Consider the following 19,521-nt stretch of genomic DNA (forward strand, 5'->3'; position numbering starts at 1 on the left):
GTCCACACGACACCACGGGGCAGGTTAAAGCCCTCCTTGAGAGCTAGAAAATGTCTGTGATGTCACTCCTGGGGACACAGCCCTCGACTGGCTGCCCTGCTGCCCTGTGGACACATTTCTGGGCGCTCAGGCAGGAGGCAGGCCCTGGGCTCTGCCAGTGAGTGGACAGCTGCACACCTGAACATCCTTATGTGAGGGACTGTGCAAGGTCCGTGACATGGAATATTTCATTTAACCCACACAAAGACCAAAGAGGCAAAGCTCCACATCCTACCAACAAGCAAACTAAAGAGATGGAGCCAGGAGAGTTGACACTGACAGCCCTATTCCATGCAGTATTAGCTCCACCTCCTGACATTCTCACACGGTCCACGAGTCTAACAAGTCTAGGCAATAGTGTACCGGACACTCTCAAATCTGCAGGTACAGGCTTTTGTCAAATTAAAGCTCTGGGAAATCTTTTGGCCAAGAAAACACTTTTATTGAGCCTCTACTTCCTTAAGGCATCTGAGCACAGGGCCCTCTTGTGCAGAGGGCCTCTTGATCCTCAAGGTCAAGCAGCCTGGGGACTGATTAGCAGCACAGGCTCTACTCTCACTGACCGTGAAGGCGCAGGTTACCTAACATCTCATTGCCTTTTCCTCCAGCAGTGACAAGAGCACGCCAGTAGTCATCAGGACGGGACAGAAGGCGCAGTACAGTGCCTGGCACCTAAGTGCTCAGTGTTACCAAGCTTCACTACGAGGTCAGTGGACAGGGGAAGAAGGCAACACTGCCGAAGACACCGAGTTTACCTGCACGCACTGCACGAGGGACTCTCTTCCCTGCTCTCCGCCCTTCCTGGGAGGCTGCCCTTCAGCATCTGGATCCAACACTGCCGACCAGGAGGCGCGGGTTCTCACTGGTCCAGAGGAGACTCCCAGGGCCTGGCCGCTCACCAGGCTGCCCTCCCCGGCAGAGCGCCTTGCATGGATGAGGGAGCGCAGCAAACAGTGCTTCTGGTCCTCAGCGCTCCAGGACCCTCTGAGGGTAGCCCCGGAGGGAAGCTGGCTTTGGCTGGAGTCTGACGGGAGGGAAGCTGGCCCATCACTGTCCGACACGTCCAGGGAGCTCTGCCCTTCGGCAGCATCCGTGGACAGGGGCACCAAGGTGGGAATGGAGCCCAGATATGAAACCAAGCTAGAAACCTGTGTCAGCCGAGAGGGTAGGGCCAGATACTCGTCGTCACTTTCCACCTCCTCTTGGGGTTTCCATCCAGACTCCGTGCAGGTGAGGCGCCCGAGGCCCTGGCTGGCCCCCTTCTCCCTCTCCAGCCTGGGTGAGGACCACCCTCTGTCCCTTGTCCTCAGGTGTGGAGAACCCAGCTCAAGGTGCCTGCCCACAGGTGGCCAGTCCCTCAGGTTCCTCCGGGCTGGCTCTCTGCTCACCCAAGGAGTGGTCCTACCACCTGGAGCTCTGGGGGTAGAGGCAAAGGGGCTGCAAGATGCTAACCCCACACCACCCTGCTTCTGGGGTACTCCAGAGGGCCCCCGCTTAAGGTTTGGCTCTCTGGGCCCAGAGAACGGCAGGGCAGCAGCCTCGGCTGGTGGGCAACTGTGGGAGACGTTAGTGGGTGACTTGAGGGTGCTTGCCGGGGAGACAGAGAAGCTATCCAGGTCTATGCCCGAGTCCTGCAGGACGGGCTCAGCCACGAGCTGCTTCGGGAGCCGGGGCCCGGGCCTGAGGGGATAGGTGTAGTCCAGCAGGTCTTCGTACTCTTTGTTCGGGTTCCAGAGCGGGGAGCGGCGGTCTGGGGAGGGAGGCAGGGAATCGGGCAGCACACAGGCCCAGTACTCGGCCTGGAAGGAGAGGCGTCTCCTGCCCAGCCCGGGGGCATCCCCCGCTGAGGACACAGGCTGGGGCAACCACTGGAGCTGAGGCCCAGGGCCTACCACCGAGGGCGCTGATGGCGGGACAGGCAGCTCCAGGGAGGAGGAGACTTTGGCGAGGCAGCCACTCTGAGGCTCTGCCTTTTCCTGGTGATCCTGGAGACTGCTGCCTGGGGAGGAGGCGGACACGCTGCAACTGGAAGACGGTGGCGCGGGCGTCCCTGGGCTCACGGCCGACCTCCTCCTCGACGGGCACGGGAAGCCTGAGATGGGAGACTGTGGGCAGAGGTCTGGCACCTGCGGGGACTCCACAGGGGACGGGTCATCTTCGGTGTCAGCATCGTGTCCCGAGTAAACAGCAGCAGCTCTGGGAATGGCACGAGCCCGAGGCAGCGCCTCCGGGACAGGAAGCCTGGTCTCCTCCATCTACAGTGACAGGAGGGAAGGAAAAGGTCAAACAGGTGAGCCAGACTTTTCTCTTTGGGGACAACTCTGGGGAGGTTTTGGGGACCCAGATGACCCGGAGGAAAAGTTCTTGAAAAGAGCCTGCTACCTGTGCGAGAGTCAGACACAGCGAGGGTGCGGCTAGAGATGGAGACGAGGGGGGCAGACAGTCCTTCCGGAGCTGATCCCCCTAACCCCTACCACCGTTCTTCCCCAGTTCTTCCTGCACAGATGCCTCCTTCGGGAGCGAGCAGAACTCAAATAGCTCTGTCGTGCTGAAGCTGGAACACACTGCCTAACCTCTGAGAAGCGTGCTCTGGGCAAGCAGGACCTCAGTAATTCTGCTGCTGACAGGACACACACCCGAACCTGGCAGTCAGGCAGCCCACCAGGCCCCACCCGGCTCGGCTCACACCCAGCGGTGACTCAACAGTGGCAAAATGAGTCATTCACCCCAGCCTCCTCACTCAGACTTTTAATCAGCTCCGTGAAGAGACCACCCTCAGGGAGGCAGGATGGCACTAGAGGTTAGGGTGTGGGCTTTGGAACCAGACAGCCCTGAGGCCACCCGCTAGCTGCCAGCTCCCAGACTCACTTCTCTCACTTCTGAGCCTCACTTCCCTCACCTGCAAAGCGGGCTTGGTGACCGCCTCCTCAGGCTATGCGGATTAAACGAGCTCCAGGGTGAACAATGACAGCTCAACAAACAGCAGCGCCGCAGCAAGCAGCAGACTGAGACTCACAAACAGCCCATCTCTGTTCGCTCCCTTGCCGCCCACCTCACCGAGTTTGACTCAGGTGCCCTGAGCCTCACCGTGCCCCGGCCCCCAGCAGGTGGGCCTAGCCTCTGTCTTCTCCCAGGCAGTCATGCTTACAACCTCCTCATGTCACAGGGCTCCGGGCAGCAGCACGTGGCAGCCAGTGCCACGATGACACGGCACAGATCAGAGCCGCCACCGTGAAAGGTCTTGGCAGGCAGACCACCACAGGCTGTCGGAGCTGGGAGGGACAGGTCGATCAGGCAACCTCCCCAACTGTCCTGAGGGCCTGCCAGATCCAGTGGTTCGCCCGAGGTCAGAGACAGGCAGGGCTCCTGCTCCACATGACACCCTCTAAGTGAGGCTGCCTGTATTCAGGAGGCCCCTGAAATCCTCTTTGCCCAGAGACAGTGCTGCCAGGCGCCCAAGGGCCTAGTGGGGTACAGCCCCCAGGAGCCCATGTTCCTGGACCCTTCTTCCCATCTCCCCAAGGGCCCCGGAAAGCCTCCACGTCACCAAGTTGAACACAGGACACGGCTCCCCCACTGGGGCTCCCCTGCCTGCCCTCTGGGCAGGATGTCTTGGTCACAGCATCCCTAATCCTCAAAAGGTCACCAGTCACACTCCTGAGGAAGAGGAGATGCTGTGGACAGAGCTATCTGCTGAGCCCACCTGTCTGTGAACCTGCAGAACAGAAATCAGCACATCCAAGCTACCTGAGCTCTCCTACCTCCCTGCCTCACATGGGCGCTGGGGAAGCTGTAAGATGGTGAGACAGTGCTGGAGTGGACTCTCAAAGGACAGCCCCACTACCCTGGTGCCTACCTGTTTTCCCGCAGAGGGCAGATCACCAGTCTCCAGGCCAGCAGGAGAAGGCATGCAACCAAAAGTAGGCTTAGACCCACCAGCTGCTGGCTCCCTGCTGGCCCCGCTCGCTGGTGGCTGGCAGGCTCTGGAGGGGCCAGGGCCAACCCCACCATAGCAGGCAGGGCCAGGGAGCCCCTCGGTGCCCGCAACAGGAGAGGCGGGTCCTCCCTCAGCTTCCAGGCGTGGCGGCTGCTCCCCGAGCACAGGCCCTGCGGGACTCAGCTCTTGCTCCCCGCGGCTCCAGCTCCCACAGGAAGGGGCCTTCGTGTCTGAGGATGCCTCCCCCTCTGCCTTTTCTGCTCCCAGGGCCATTGAGATGTCCCTGGGTCAGGGCTCTGCTGAAGCTTCAGCTCCTACAAGATGGGAACGGGAGAGAGAAAGATAAACTTCCTGCTTCCATGACCAGGAAACCTTTCATTTCTTAATGGTTAAGACAAATTTTTTTTGGCCAAAAGAACAAATGATGGCTACTTCTTCAAAGAAAAACAGAGGTCTGGCTTTTCCTCAGCTCCAGACCCTTCCAAAGGGGATGCAGGAGCTGTTATCCTGTCCTCTGCTGTTATGTGGCCAGAGCCCATCCTATCAAACCTGCCCCCAGCAAGGGGCTAGGCCAACTGTAAACACCTGCACCCCGGGATGCACCCTGAGACCCAACAGATGCCCAGGAGGGTCAACCCAGGTCCAAACCAGAGTCAAGCTTTGTGCTGTGTGCTAAGTCGCTTCAGTTGTGTCTGACTCTTTTCAACCCCCTACACCATAGTCCACCAGGCTCCTCTAGTCCATGGGATTCTCAAGGCAAGAATACTGAGGTGGGTTGCCATCCCCTCCTCCAGGGGATCTTCCCCACCCAGGAATCGAACCCACGTCTATTATGTCTACCTGCACTGGCAGGTGGGTTCTTTACCACGAACACTGGGAAGCCTGAGTCAAGGTTTGGTCCTGCCTAAAGTCACCCTTGCTGTCTGAGCCATAATATTAAAAAAACCTAAGAGCATGGCATCCAGTCCCATCACTTCCTGGCAAACAGAAGGGGAAAATGTGGAAGCAGGGACAGATTTTCTCTTCTTGGGCTCTAAAATCAGTGCAGATGGTGACTGTAGCCATGAAACTAGAAGACAACTGCTTTTTGGCAGGAAAGCTGTGACAAACCTAGATGGCGTGTAGAAAGGCAAAGACATCACTTTGCTGACGAAGGTCCACATAGTCAAGGCTACAGTCTTTCCAGCAGTCATGTATGGAATGTGAGAGCTGGACCATAAAGAAGGCAGAGCACTGAGGAATTGATGCTTCTGAACTATGGTGCTGGAGAAGACTCTTTGAGAGTCCCTTGGAGAGCAAGGAGATCAAACTAGTTAATCCTAAAGGAAATCAACCCTGACTATTCACTGGAAGGACTGATGCTGAAGCTCCAATACTTTGGGCAGCTGATGCGAACAGCCGACTCACTGGAGAACACCACGATGCTGGGAAAGACTGAAGGCCGAAGAACAGGGTGACAGAGGATGAGATGGCTAGATGGCTTCACTGATTCAATAGATATGAACTTGGGCCAACTCCAAGAGATGGGGAGGGGCAGGGAGGCCTGGTGTGCTGCAGTCCTTGGGGTTGCAAAGAGTCAGACATGACTGGGTGACTGAACACACAGCCACCTGTCCCTCTGGCCCAGCCGCACGGGACCAGGGGCCTGGCTGGGGCCCTCCCTGCGCCAGCGCTGCAGCAGCTGCCGTCACCACAGCCCAGCAGCAGGCAAGCGGCTCCAGCCTGGCTCTGACTGCTCTACTTGAGGCTGTGGCTGAGCGCAGGGCTCCCACAGTGCCTGCTCTGCCGGAAAAGGAGAGGCAGTCGGGAAGCCACACCCTGGGCTGTAGAGCAGGTGGGCACTTCTCATTCCAAGGATGGCCAGGGCTACGGCACCAACTGTCCTCCCGCTGACCTGGGCTGCAATTAACGGGTAACCGAGGGAAGCCGTGGAAGTCCGGGTGGATGACAATGGCAGTGGTCACAAGGCATACACGCATGTGACAACAACAGAGAAGTACACAGGCAGCAGCGAGGGGAGAACCAGGGTGAGCCCTCGGGGCGAGGGAAGGAACGACCTGGGAGCTGGATCTGAGAACAGAGCCACTGCAACAGGAGCTTCAGGGACCACAGAGGGGGACCCTGAGCATGAGTGCACAGGTGAGGGCTCTGCTGGGAGCCAGGGCTGGAGGAGGCTGGGATAAGGCGGGCAGGAGACCTCCAGGAGGACTGAACAGGGAGGCAAGGGAGCGCAAGCGCCCAGGATCTGGGCAGCTGCCTGGAATGCACTGCCAACCTCAAAGCTAAAACCTGGCCAGAAACAGCCTCGTTTCCTCAGAGACAAGAAAGCACTGATGGCAACAGGAGGTGCTGGGGCAGCAGGGAGGCCTGAGCAGGTGGAGGCGGCCACGGAGGGGGCTCATCCTGCTCGGCCCTCACACCGGAAACACCACTGGTGGGGACAGCGCGCCCGGTAAACAAGAGTGTCCTGCCCGGCCTGGCCGACTGGCAAGGCTCCAGTCAGCAGCAAGCCAAGAGCAGAACACAGGTCATGTGCACACTTACCACCGTCTCATGGCCATGGCGTGCACAGGGACTCATCAGAAGAACGACTGCCTTGAACCGGCTACATGTGGTTCAGACACAGAATACGCTGCACATGCAAGTCTCCCTCCCCTCCCCCCAGAGGACACAGGGCTCGTGCACAGCGCCTGCGCACACGGGTGGGGCGGGGCGGGGGCGCCGCGAGGAGACTCAGCTAGTGAAGCAAGGCACCTTACAAGGAGCAAAGGAGTCCAACAGAGGAAGACGAAGCCGCCAATTTTTCATATAAATCAAGCAAAAATATTTACCACTAGATACTCCCACAAAAAAACAGGTAGGCCTAATTAATGCTGTGTGCGTTTCTCATCTCTTGATGTATACGTAGACAAACACAAAAATTTATTTCATCTTCCCCCACTGCCCCCTTTAACACGGAAGTAGTTAACCACACAGGACGCGCTGTTCGGAATCTTGCGTCTTTTTTCAAATGAAATACCTGGGAGGTCTTTCCTTAGCAGTGCACGGCGAGCGCCTCCTGTTTTCTGCCCCCACCCAGCACTGTACTCCACTGTAAGGATGCACGCTAGCTTATTCCACCTACTGGTGGATATTTCTGTGATTTCCAACCTTTTGCTACTAATGCTGAGATGAACAAGCACGCACACACACACGTGCGCGCACACACACACCACTGCACACGTACTAGCACACCCACAGTATCAAGAGTCAGAGGAAACTGCTGAGGTGAAGGGGACTCACGGGTACTTGGGGAATCTGGTACACTCCCACCTGTGGCCTGAAAGCATGCTAGTTTCCCACAGGAGGTGGGTCTTCTTATCCTAATTTCAGAGCTGGGAAACCTTTCAGAGTCAAATCCAGGCCTGAGTGACTCCAGAACCCAAGCTCTTTATGAACCAACTGGGGAACAAGGAACAAAACAGACACACAAAGCAGAAGAGGGTTGGAGAGACTAGTGAGGGACCAAGTCTCACAGGGAAAGACCTTCACGGAGCCACGTCCTCACCTAGTGGCTACTTAAGAAACGGCACATGAAGACGACGACCAGCAAACTGTTTTCACAATTATAGGAACAAGCTGAGCCCACCAGCTGGAAAAATTAGGGTGAAGGCTGAACCTAATCAGAGGCCCCATGTTCTTGCTCCGTTTCTAGACATTCTCTCAATGGCCAGAGTCAGGCCATGATGGGTGGCTAACCCATATTTACTCTCCTGGTCCCCCTTGACTAAAGCATGTGGTCTTAATGACAGGGGACTGGAATAAGATGATGCTGGGGCAACAGAGGGGTACAAAGAAATGATCTCTGTCTTTTTTTAACAATGTGTTTTTTATCTGTCTTGCCTGGATTTCACTATTCAAAAAGAAGGTATCTCTTCATCCTGGGGATGAGTGGTGGGCTAGAATTAAAAGCCCCTCTGGAGATATCGCTAGGTAACTTTCAAGTATAGATACAAACCTGAACTAAGTGAACAGTGTCGCCAGAAGTCCTTCAGCAACCAGGAGAGGTCTGAAATTCAGTGATTTTCATAGAAATGGTACTTCTGAAAAGACAGATTATAAGTGGTTATTTTCTCAGTCTGGATACATAGTCTGTTCATAATCTCACTTATTAATCTGCCTAACAAATCAAGGTGTATTTTCCCTGTGCCACAAAGCTTTTTTTTTTTTTTAATGAGAATTAAAGCAGATTTATGTGAAACGAAAAAAGTCTACCATGGGTGTTCAATCCAAATTGTACATAAGTATTACAGAAAACAAAAAAGGGAGAAATCAACTGGGATGGGGAAAACTCCTTGAAGGAATGACTGCTGAAAACATCAATCATCAGCCAAGCAAATGGATAAAGGGCTCAACTCTGTGGGGAAAGTGCCAGGTGGGCATCTTAACACTGCATGACAGTCCAGCTCTCATTTCCACACAGATTCTGGATTTTACACATCCCCGTTTCTTCTCACCCCTCTGAGGGTGAGGGTGGAGAAGGGGATTCTGCTTGATTCCTTCCAGTGAGACAAGCTTCCTCCTTTCCAGAACACCAAATGGACTGCTCAGATGAAAATGTGCAATGCTGTCAGTAGCGTTAAACAATCTGCTACTCTTTGTGGGTCGTCCCTGCTCTCTGATCACACACTGTATTTACAGTGTTTTGGGAGGTCAGCAGCTCCTAGGTGGGCAGAGGCCCCAGTCAGCCGCCTTTCTAACAAGAAAGTGACAAGAAATTGCACTGAGTGACTGGAGGGCTCTGAGCACAGACAATGAAACAATGAATTCAAGCCTCCCATCTGAGAAAGATCCGCACACACCAGTTCAGCCCTGTGCTTGGCCAAGTCAAGAGACAAGCCACTTGAGCTGCAGGATGAGAGAGCAAATCGCTAACATTCAGTAGATCATGGAGAGAGCAAAGGAATTCCAGGAAAACATCTACTTCCACTTCACTGACTACAAAAAAGCCTTTGACTGTGTGGATCACAACGAACTGTGGAAAATTCTTTAAGAGATGGGAATACTAGACCACTTACCTGCCGCCTGAGATACCTGTATGCAGGTCAAGAAACAAGTTACCATCAGACATGGAACATGTCTGATTTTCCCTTTCAAAATTGGGAAAGGAGTATGACAAGGCTGTAGATTGTCACCCTGTTTATTTAACTTATATGCAGAGTACATCATGTGAAATGCCAGGCTGGATAAATCACAGACTGGAATCAAGATTGCCGGGAGAAATATCAATAACTTCAGATATGCAGACGACTATGCAGACTACAATGGCAGAAAGTGAAGAGGAATAAAGAGCCTCTTGATGAAAGTCAAAGAAGACAGTGAAAAAGCTGGTTTAAAACTCAACATTCAAAAAACTAAGATCATGGCATCCAGTCCCATCACTTCATGGCAAATAGAAGGGGAAAAAGTAGAAGCAGTGACAGACTATATTTCCTTGGGCTCCGAAATCACTGTGGACAGTGACTGCGTTCATTAAATTAAAAGATGCTTGCTCCTTGGAAGGAAAGCTAAGACAAACCTAGACAGCATATTAAACATCAGAGACATCACTCTGCCAGCAAAGCTCTATATAAGCAAAGCTGATGGTTTCCAGGAGTCATGTATGGATGTGATAGACCATAAAGAAGGCTGAGCACCAAAGAATTGATGCTTTCCAACTGTGGTGTTGAAAGGCTCTTGAGAGTCCTGTGGACTGCAGGGAGATCAAATCAGTCATCCTAAAGGAAATCAACCCTCAATATTTATTGGAAGGACTAATGCTGAAGCTCCAATACTTTGGCCACCTGATGTGAGGAGCTGACTCTTTGGAAAAGACTCTGATGCTGGGAAAGACTGAAAGCAAAAGGAGAAGCAGGTGGCAGAGGATGAGATAGTTAGATGGCATCAACTAACTCAAAGGACATGAGTTTGGGCAAACTCCAGGAAAGGGACCACTTGGAGTTTGGTATTAGAATTCTGTCAGTTTCCAGGACCCGCAGAGACTGTATGACCTACCAGAAGAAATTAGGAATGATGGAGGCTTGGCTTACTCTTGCCCTACAGCGAAGATATGCTCATATATCATGTATGGGGTCACACTAACTGGTTAAGTCTGGACATCTGACCCTTTCTGGTACTGGCCGCACACTCCTTGTGCAGGCCTGTTACAGTTGCTAGGACTTCCTTCCACTCACTCCTGTCCAGGATGGAGAACAGAGAACTTGGAAGTCTGTATGTGGGTGGAAAGGGGGGGAGGTTGAAGGGGGCTGGCTATGTTCTTCTTTTAACTAAACCATTCAAATGTACAAATGCTCAACTTAAGGGGCAATCCTCCTCTGATTAGGAATTTCTAAATCACAAGCTCACAAACCATCTGATTTACAGCAACTCTGCCCAGGAAGCCAGGTTCTGCGTGGGACCCATCTCTGTACCTGGGTGCGCAGAGGGTACCTGTGCCAGCCATGGAGGCCAGGTGCTGCCTGAGCCAGCCCTACCAGTTCAGGGGCTGAAGCCCTCAAGCTCCGAGCTGTTTTCGTAGGAGGCCATAGGTGTAAGTGGCCAATGAATGCCATGCACACACAGCGGCAGAATCAGGCCGGACAGGCAGACAGAGGCTCTCCGTGCTGCCCTTTCTCCAGCAACATGAACCTCCACACGAGGAAGAAAGGGGGCGCTGGGGTGGGCCCAGCACTGCCAGTTTTGCTGGAAGGCTTCTGGGGGAACTAGATGGATGGCAGAAAGGGGCTCAAAGGCAGAAGCCAGTCCAGGCATGGGAGGCAGTATGAAAGCAGGTGACGACGTATGTGGGGAGGCCAACAAGAGGGGCAGTCACAAGAGGCCCAGGCCGGCCTCAGAGTGGGGTGGCTGCCAGGAACGCTGTGCGGGAGGGTTGAGACTGGGAGGCCCATGGCTCAAAGCCACCCCCTTCCACCTGCTCCTTCCCCGGCTGCGCAAGCCCTGCAGCCCCTTCGGGGGCCTGAGCTCCTATGACTGTGTGACTGTGCGTGAAGCACATCTTACTACTGCACTATTTTTGTTGCTTTTGTTCATGACAAGAACTGGTAACATGAGAATATACAATGTCTTTTATGCAACCAGCTTAATAAAGAAGTTAAAAAAAAAAAATCAAAACTGTGTTCTCTGTGACTGGGGCCACAGAGAACCTCACAGCAAGGCCAATCTTTTAACTTGTCACGAGAGGTCTTCAGATGGCTTTTAAGGAGATGCACTGCCACATCTACAAGGATCGTAACTGAGCTTCCAGCCACCCCTCCCCCCACCCCAAGCTCTCTGGCCTCCTTGGCAGTAGATTATTGCCAACCAACGAAGCTCAGAGTATGAGGATGATGGGGACTGAACATGTCCATTAAGTGGACCCTCTGTTCCCACCTAGGTCTTCCCTGTAGCTCAAACAGTAAAGAATCTGCCTGCAACGCCAGAGACCTGGGTTCGTTCCCTGGGTCAGGAAGATCCTGTGGAGAAGGGAATGGTGACCCACTAGAGTATTCTTACCAGGAGAATCCCATGGACAGAGGAGCCTGGTGGATATAGTCCATGGGGTTTGCAAAGAGTTGGACATCAATGAGTAACTAACACTACTCTGTTCCCACCAAAGAGCAAGGTCAAAAAAAACATCTGCCCCATAACACAAATCATTTCTACTGTCTAAAGAAGCTGGCCCTGGACCACATCGCTGCAGTTCCACAGGCCACTGCTTTTACTGTACTGACAGTTTTCTGTAAGTCCATCAGGCCACATGATGTGAAGACTGATAAGAACCTTGCTGATATTCGGGAGGTGCCATTAAGAACATTTCTTTTTGGAGAATTCTCAGGTCTCTGTAACAGACACTGCGATTTCACTGAGTAGCCAGTTTACTCTTTTCTTTATACAGGTACTGGCAAAACTCATTTTTAAAAAATTCTCCTCTTTGCTCTTGCTGCTTGGAAGCTCAGAACCGAATCAGTAGTCTCACGCAAGTAAAATGCAGAGGCCAGAGAGGCATTCACCTTTGGTATTTTTCACCTGATCTGTCTCAATCACTTTTATTAAAAATCTTGTTACACTGAAATGATTTTGGAAAGGTTACTCAAACAATTTTTGGAACAAAATAGAGGAAGTGTTAAAAACAGAATTTTTTTTTAAAAAAGCTCTAAATCCAACATTTCATCAAATGCCAGAAAAAAACAAAGCCTGTTTACCAGTACGTCTAAAAATCAAATGTAGATCCTTATGTTAGTATCTTTCTACTCAAAGTGTTGTCCACAGAAAAGCAGCACCTGCATCACCTCAGGGTTGCTGGGAATGCAGATTCTCAGGCACCAGCCCAGAGCTCTGGGGTCACAATTTGCATCTTAGCAAGCTCTCCAGGTGGTTGGTAGGCAGAGTAATGTTTCAGAACCACCAAGTTAGTAAGCCTGTTTCAGCATCCTGAAAGGGAAATACAATGGCTTTCCTACCATTCATCAAGTACCCACCTTACGCAAGGCAGACAAAAGTAGGAAATTTATGGTCCTTGTCCTGAAGGTCCGGAGAAGACAATGGCACCCCACTCCAGTACTCTTGCCTGGAAAATCCCATGGACAGAGAAGCCTGGTAGGCTGCAGTCCATGCAGTCGCTAAGAGTCGGACACAACTGAGGGACTTCACTTTCACTTTTCACTTTCATGTATTGGAGAAGGAAATGGCAACCCACTCCTGTTCTTGCCTGGAGAATCCCAGGGACGGAGGAGCCTTGGTGGTCCACGGGGTCGCATAGAGTCAGACACGACCAAAGTGACTTAGCAGCAGCAGCAGCAGCAGCAGCAGTCCTTAAGGTCCTTCCAACAGGACACTAGGAAAAGCTCACACCTTGTGGCAGGTTTCTTAATGGTTAATGACAGGATGTCACAACTGGAGGGCATCTTCAGAAAGAACAGTGTTTCCTTAAAAGGATTCCAGATTCATATAGCTACACTAAAAGCACAATCAGAGACCAGAATTCTCCTGTGACAGTTACAAGTGAGAGGAGACAGGGTCTTTGATTTGGAGATTCTGAGTAATTTAAGAAAAACTGACATGCCAAGGGGACCTACAGCTGGCAGGAAACAGACTACTTAACCTGTTTCCTGTGACCAGAAAGTGGTACAAGAAAACCTGGAAGTGAGGCAACCTCCCCCTAGAGGGTGCATCTGCCACCTCACGGTCTAGCAAATAGATTCAGAGCTACCAGAAGACTTCTTCCAGTGTTCACAATGTTTGTGAACTTTAAAGACAGGAGGCAGTTTTTTCACGAAAACAGATTTAAGTTAAAAGGAGAGACAACATCTCAAGTCCACTTCCATCTGAACCAACTTTTTTGTCAGCCACATCAGCTTCCCTCTCCTCTGCTTTTACATGACCATTTTCAGTAACAGACCACATGAAGAGTGCATCAAATAGTACTGCAATACTTGGCCAAATTGTTATTTGGCACTCCATCAATCTCCAGTGGGTGACGGTACTTTAAATGCATAAACAGGTAATCTTCCATGGAAATACGTTTACAGTGGGAGGAAAAATCTGGAATGGCTAAAGGAATGTTTTTAAAATCAAGGAACAGGTAAGGACCAAAAGGCAGACAGAACCTGAGGGTTAAATACTATACAGATGTTCAGTATTAGTGAATCTGCTCAAATATGTTTATTTTTATCCTAACAAGTGTTAACAGCTAAGGAACATTTTCCCTGTGCCACGGAACTATGCCAAGCACTTTATGTCAATATTTTATTTATTCCTCAGAAATCATGAAGTAGGTACTACTGTCACTCCCATTTTACTGAGGAAACTGAGGCACGAAGAAGTTACCTTAACTTATCCAAAGGTAGTAACAAGGTTGAGCTAAGGGATTTGACTTGAGAGCCACACAGCTCAATTGCTTTCCTCACCTGTACGAATAACTGGCCCAACATGTCAATGGAATTAAAGGGTTTTGTCGACTTTTGGCTACACTACTGATTTTTTGCTTTCTTTTGGCTTCCTGCAACCACTGAGTGTCTTCTGTGCTCCAAGCGCTGTCCTAGGGGCTGGGGAAACCACAATAAAGTGTGATGTATAAAGACAGAGGCTACAAAAGGCAGACCAGAGTAAGGAGTGATTATCAGTTGAGGGGTAGGGAAAGACCTTTAAAAAGCTTTCCAGAAGAGGTGAAACCTGAGTTATTTGCTCTTTTCTGTAGCAGGAGACCCAGAACTGACTGACCCAGGTGGTGGAAGGAACAATAATGAGAAGGGATGACCTCTACCTTTTTTTTTTCCTTTTATTGAAGGATAATTGCTTTACAGAATTTTGTTACCTCAACCTCTTTTAATCAAGCCTTGTACCGTTGATTTCTTGACCCAAAACACTATCATGCATTTTAACAACAACCTTCACATCCTAGGTCTAGGAACGTAAGGGTTTTTATGAATGTCAACTATCTTCGGGTGCGCCCTCCCCACCCCCCTCCAGTAAACTCCCAGTGAGGTCCAAATCTGCTGTGGCACTGGCTGGTTTCCGTTCATTTTCATTACAAACAATATACCGAACCCAACCCAATAATTATAAAGGGCCTGAAACAGGTTTTGGACTTGTGCCCCTGGGCTGAGAACCATTCTAGTGATGACAGTTGGAAAGGGTGGCCTTTCCAGGCAAAACATGTGAGACGAATTGCATTTTCTCCTCGGCAGCGGGGGCCGCCGCATTCAAAGCGACCAGAAGGCATCGTTCGTCTCCATCTTAATAGCCGGAATGACCCTGAGCGGGTGAGAGAGGGTCTCTAAGGCAGCCCAGATCCAGGAGCAGCTCGAGCCCCTAACTCCCGGAGCACCTGGGCAGGGCGAGCGCGCAGGGTAATAAACAAGACACGCCCGAGGCGAGGCCGCAAAGGAGAGAGTTCTCTGAAACCCGGGCAGCAACGCGGCGCAGCTGCTTGGACAGGATGCCCGGACACGCTCGCTCCCGCGGCCAGATTTCGCCGCGCTCAGGCTTTTCCAACGACGGCCTCCCGCCTCCGCGCCCCGACTCCCGGCCGCTACCCTCATCCGCCGTTCCGCCTGCAAAATGGAGGCTCAGGCACGAGGCGCCCCCTGCCCCTTAAAGCCTCGGCGCCCTTAGAGGAAGGGGACGCAAGGCCCCGCGGCCCGCCCCCGCAGGGCGAGGGGGCCGGGCCGCAGCCCCCCGAACTCCGCGCCTGTGCACCAGCCGGTCGCTACCTACCGCGTCCGGAACCCTTCGGACTCCCCGAACGAGCTGGCGGCGTCAGCAGTCGCATGCGGCAGCTCCGAAGACGGAGTCCCAGGTGGTCACCGAGGCCCTCCCGCCGGAGTCCTGAACGCCTGGGGCGGGACCGACCGCCGGTCACGCCCTCCGTTGCCCCGCCTCCGCGCCAGGGCGCCTTCGGAGAGGCGCGACCAATCCCAGCCCTCAGGCCGGAGGGTCGACCAATGCACTACCCGCTCCTGCAAGAACAGCCCACCCCTGGTACCACCTTGGCCTATAGGAAGCCGGCGCTTCTTCGGTCGGCCGTCCTTCCTCGCCTTCCGCGCTGGCGGCTCACGTTCTAGTGTCCTGGATGAAAGGGGTAGTGAGAGGGCGCGTAGTCCCTGGCTGCGAGGAACGGTGGGTGCCATCGGGCTCTCTGTTTTAGGTAGTCGGCCGCAGCCCAAGTCATGCACCCGTTCATTTCCATTCATTTTGGGCAAAGCGCCTGGCAGTGTTCCTGGCACGCTTCTGCCAGAGAGGCGGACCCAGTCTTCGTGCGTCTGTTTACATTCGCATCTTAACAATTAGGCGTGTGACCGAGGCCTGAACAGGTGCCACAGCGCTCTAGCGCCGGAAGATGGCGAGGTCCCTCCGGCCTGATGGTTGGGGACAGCTTTAGGTGGAACCTTAGGCAGGCTCGGAAAGGATGGGAGGCTTGTGAATAAATGAACCAGGAGCTGCTTAGCGGCTCTCCGAGCAGCCCGTTCCGATGGGAAATCGGTGATGGAATTTGAGGGGAAGTGGGATCCAGCTCGTGGGAGGCCACGATGCACATCCTCTTCTGCCACCTCCTCCTCTCCTCCAGCTAGCATGAGGCCTGGGAGCTTAAATGCACAGTTTGTACTGCTGAGCGAATCCTGGGATATAAAAGAACTACCACCGGCCTGGAGTGGGGAAGGGATCACCTGGTAATCTGTGTCAGGCCCGTCCTGCGTTCTGATAGGTTTACCCAGCAGCACTTGAGCAATCTGGCTTACCTTGAATGTCTCTCACCAGTTCGTCAAACAGATCTGTAAATGTCTGAACCCCCGCTGTGGGCAACCTGAATTCCAGAGCACACATTCTTTACCATTAAGCTCTTTGGCCTCAGAGAGGTTACCAGATAAAAACCTGTTGGGTCTTCCGGAACCTGCAATGATAGCGGGGGGTTCTGTCTAATCCAAGAGTCATAAACTTTGACAGAGAAGAAATTAGCCCACATGGTTTCTTGGTTTTACTTGGGCAACACATTGATTTTATTTGCTTTTGCTTTTTAGGCAAGAAATTTAAATCCCATAAGCACCACCTCTGTGTTAAGTAACAGCCAGCCTGACACTGGAAGATGTTTTTGTTTGTGGCCCTTGGTCTTCTCTGAATACACAGAAGACCTCGGGTTGTCATCCAGTCACACTGGTTGAGACTTGGGGCTTTCCTAGCCAAGACAACCAGCTGGACAGAGAATGAACCAAGTCAAACAGGTAACCAGGTCGAGGATAGAATCAGGGTACCAAATACAAGTGAAGGGAATTTGAAAACAAAATCAAGGGGAAATAAGTAAGCTCTCAAAAAGCCAAGGAAGTTATGGGAGGTGGAGTTTGAAATAAGCAGACTATGAGCGCAAAAGTAATTCTGAAGTTGGCAAAACAGCCCAGTACCCCTGTTGTATGTCAGGTCCCAGATCAAATCCCACCTTGATCTCCTCAACCTGATGCGCCCTCTTCCTCCTTTCAGCTCTGCAGCACTGTGTGTACCTTGTGCCTAGCCTTTATAATTTTCAACCCTGTACGGTTTCCTTGTCTGTAAGAGGGCGTAGGATGGATGACTCCTGAGGTTCCTTTTAGCAATGTTCACATCCATGCTCAGTCACTCAGTTGTGTCCGACTCTTTGCAACCCCATGGACTGTAACCAGCCAGGGTCCTCAGATTTTCCAGGCAAGCATCCTGGAGTGGGTTGCCATTTCCTTCTCCAGAGGATCTTCCCCTTCTAGGGATGTATCTCCTATATCTCCTGCACTGGCAGGTGTATTCTTTACCACTGTGCCACCTTTTAGCTATGACTTCCTGTAATTGTGTGTTGTGAGCATCTTTTGCTTTTGCCTGAGAAGTGATCTTTCCTTTGAGGAATTGTCTGAAATCCCTTGGATCAGATGAATCTTTAGGGGCATCACATTTCTCACCTCCCAAGGCAGGAAGGATAGAGAACAAGAAGGCATGGAGCCCAGGGCAGGCCAACTATAATCTCCTTCCTCTTCTCCACAAAGGTGTGACCCAACCTGAAATGGCCTGAATCCCTGTCTGGGATTTTAAAGAATGAGGCTGAGAGAGAGTTTCTTACCTATGGTGCCTCTAAGCTTAAGCAAAATAAATCTAGAAATGTATATGGTTATATTTCTTATATCAGAAAAGCTGGGAGACCAGGTCTGGAAATGGTAAAAATCCAGTAAGACTGGGGAGCAAGATTCTCAGCCCAAGCCACACTGCTCCAGCCGCTCTGGTTAGGATTTATGTCTGCACTTTCAGTGCCACCGTGAAGTATTTTCCAACTCTTCTGTGATGTTAGGTATTCATTCAAGATTCAAGTTTTGGGCAGGACTGAAGGCAATGGCACCCAACTCCAGTACTCTTGCCTGGAAAATCCCATGGACGGAGGAGCCTGGTGGGCTGCTGTCTATGGGGTCACACAGAGTCAGACACGACTGAAGCCACTTAGCAGCAGCAGCAGCAGCATTGACTTGTCTAACTGTAGGTCATATTCCTGTGTTCTAACTACCATTAGGCAAGGAGAGTTCTGGTTTCTGTCGTGGTTTGTGCTGGATCAGTTGGCTTCTAGTGTGGGAGAGGGGCCCAACCTCAATCTAAGACTCAGAGTAGGGGGGCTCACTCCAAATCAGAAGGATATTCAGGTCCTGGTGGCTAAAAGGACCTCCACTATAGTCCATTTCTGAGGCTGCACAATGCAACCATGTCTCCTACAGCAACAAAATATGTCCTCATGCCTGCCCCAAAGGAGAAGAGTTCGAAGGCTCAGCGGTCATTGTATCTGGTCCCGGGGCCAAGTATGCAGGTGATGGTCCATTTGAGACAGGCTGGGACCTGGGACCCTTTACTGCAGTGCTTGCACCTGGACATCTCCTCTAGCAACAAAATACAAAGAAACTATAAGAGACTAAAAATAACTGCATGTGTGAGCAGGTGGCACAAACTATGAACAAAAAAATACAAAAAGGCCAAAACCCAACTGCCACTTCTGAGGTTCCGGGAGCAAAAGCAGGGTGCCATGCATGATGCCTGCACATAGCACCACAAAGGGGTGGGCAGACCACTCAAACCCCTTCTGGCCCCCACAGATCCACCCCTCCCCTCACCCCACTTAAGGAACCAGCTGCCCCCTTCGGGGAGTGGGAGTGAAAGTGAAAGTGAAGTCGCTCAGTCGTGTCCGACTCTTTGCCACCCGTGGACTGTAGCCCACCAGGCTCCTCTGTCCATGGGATTCCCCAGGCAAGAATACTGGAGTGGGTTGCCATTTCCTTCTCCAAGGGAACTTTTTACTTGACTTTACTCCCTCATGCTACAGCACTAGTCCCCGTAGAGCCTTGCCTGAACTCCTCCTCTGTCCTCTTATCAGGGTCTATTGATTAAAGTCCGGGTTGGTAACACATTCATCTTCTAAATCTTCATCAGTACCCTATCTCAATGTAATATGTAGACTAAATTTTGGAGTTAACCATCACTGATATACTTTAAATGCAATAATGAAGAGAAAGAGGATGAAAATCGCTTAAAAATCACTGAAAACTTTACATTTGTAAATACAGCAAGAAGGGAGTCTACACTCCTCATTTTTTAAACTGGTATATGCTTGCTTGTGTGCATGCTCAGTTGTGTCCGACTCTTTGAACCCCACGGACTATGGCCCACTAGGCTCCTCTGTCCATAGGATTTCCCAGGCAAGCTTACTGGAGGGGTTGCCATTCCCTTTCCAGGGAATCTTCCTGACCCAGGAATGGAACCCCTATCTCCTACATTTCAGGCAGATTCTTAGCCACTGGGGAAGCCTGCACAATGTGAGAAATTTGAGTTCAGTTTTATTTAGGGCAAAATGAGGACGAAAGCCTGGGAAACAGCCTCTCAGAGAGCTCTGAGGCACTGCTCTGAAGAGGTCGGGGAGGAAGTCAGGACATATGGGAGCTTAGTGAAGGGGTCACTTGCACTTAAGCACACATTTTGGCAGAAGGTTGCTTCAGTCATGAGGGACAGATGTCTCTGGTAACAATTTTAGTGCTTTTCTA

The 19,521-nt window shown here is 51.8% G+C and overlaps 1 protein-coding gene and 1 long non-coding RNA gene across 10 annotated transcripts in view; one reads left to right on the forward strand and one right to left on the reverse strand.

Annotated features, from left to right (window-relative positions):
* Positions 1-15,329, reverse strand: part of CEP68 (centrosomal protein 68) — a 26,791-nt gene extending 11,462 nt beyond the window's left edge. For 8 of the 9 annotated variants that reach the window (XR_009599809.1, XM_042245986.1, XM_060412037.1 and 5 more), the window contains exons 1-4: positions 15,209-15,329; positions 7,974-8,058; positions 3,896-4,290; positions 795-2,294 (exon numbers count right to left, since the gene is read on the reverse strand). Coding sequence is in view for 8 of the 9 variants with exons in the window: in XM_042245986.1 (XP_042101920.1) it covers positions 795-2,294; positions 3,896-4,249 (1,854 nt within the window). In the remaining variant the exon portion in view is untranslated. The remainder of the gene's footprint in view (positions 1-794; positions 2,295-3,895; positions 4,291-7,973; positions 8,059-15,208) is intronic. The other variant, XM_042245985.1, reaches the window with a different exon arrangement.
* Positions 2,245-11,119, forward strand: LOC132659389 (uncharacterized). The gene is made up of 2 exons (XR_009599810.1): positions 2,245-2,329; positions 2,530-11,119. It is a non-coding gene; the product is annotated as an uncharacterized LOC132659389 (long non-coding RNA).
* Positions 15,330-19,521: the final 4,192 nt, after the last annotated feature.

Source organism: Ovis aries, chromosome 3 (genome assembly GCF_016772045.2).
Source record: "Ovis aries strain OAR_USU_Benz2616 breed Rambouillet chromosome 3, ARS-UI_Ramb_v3.0, whole genome shotgun sequence".
Classification (NCBI taxonomy): Eukaryota; Metazoa; Chordata; class Mammalia; order Artiodactyla; family Bovidae; genus Ovis; species Ovis aries.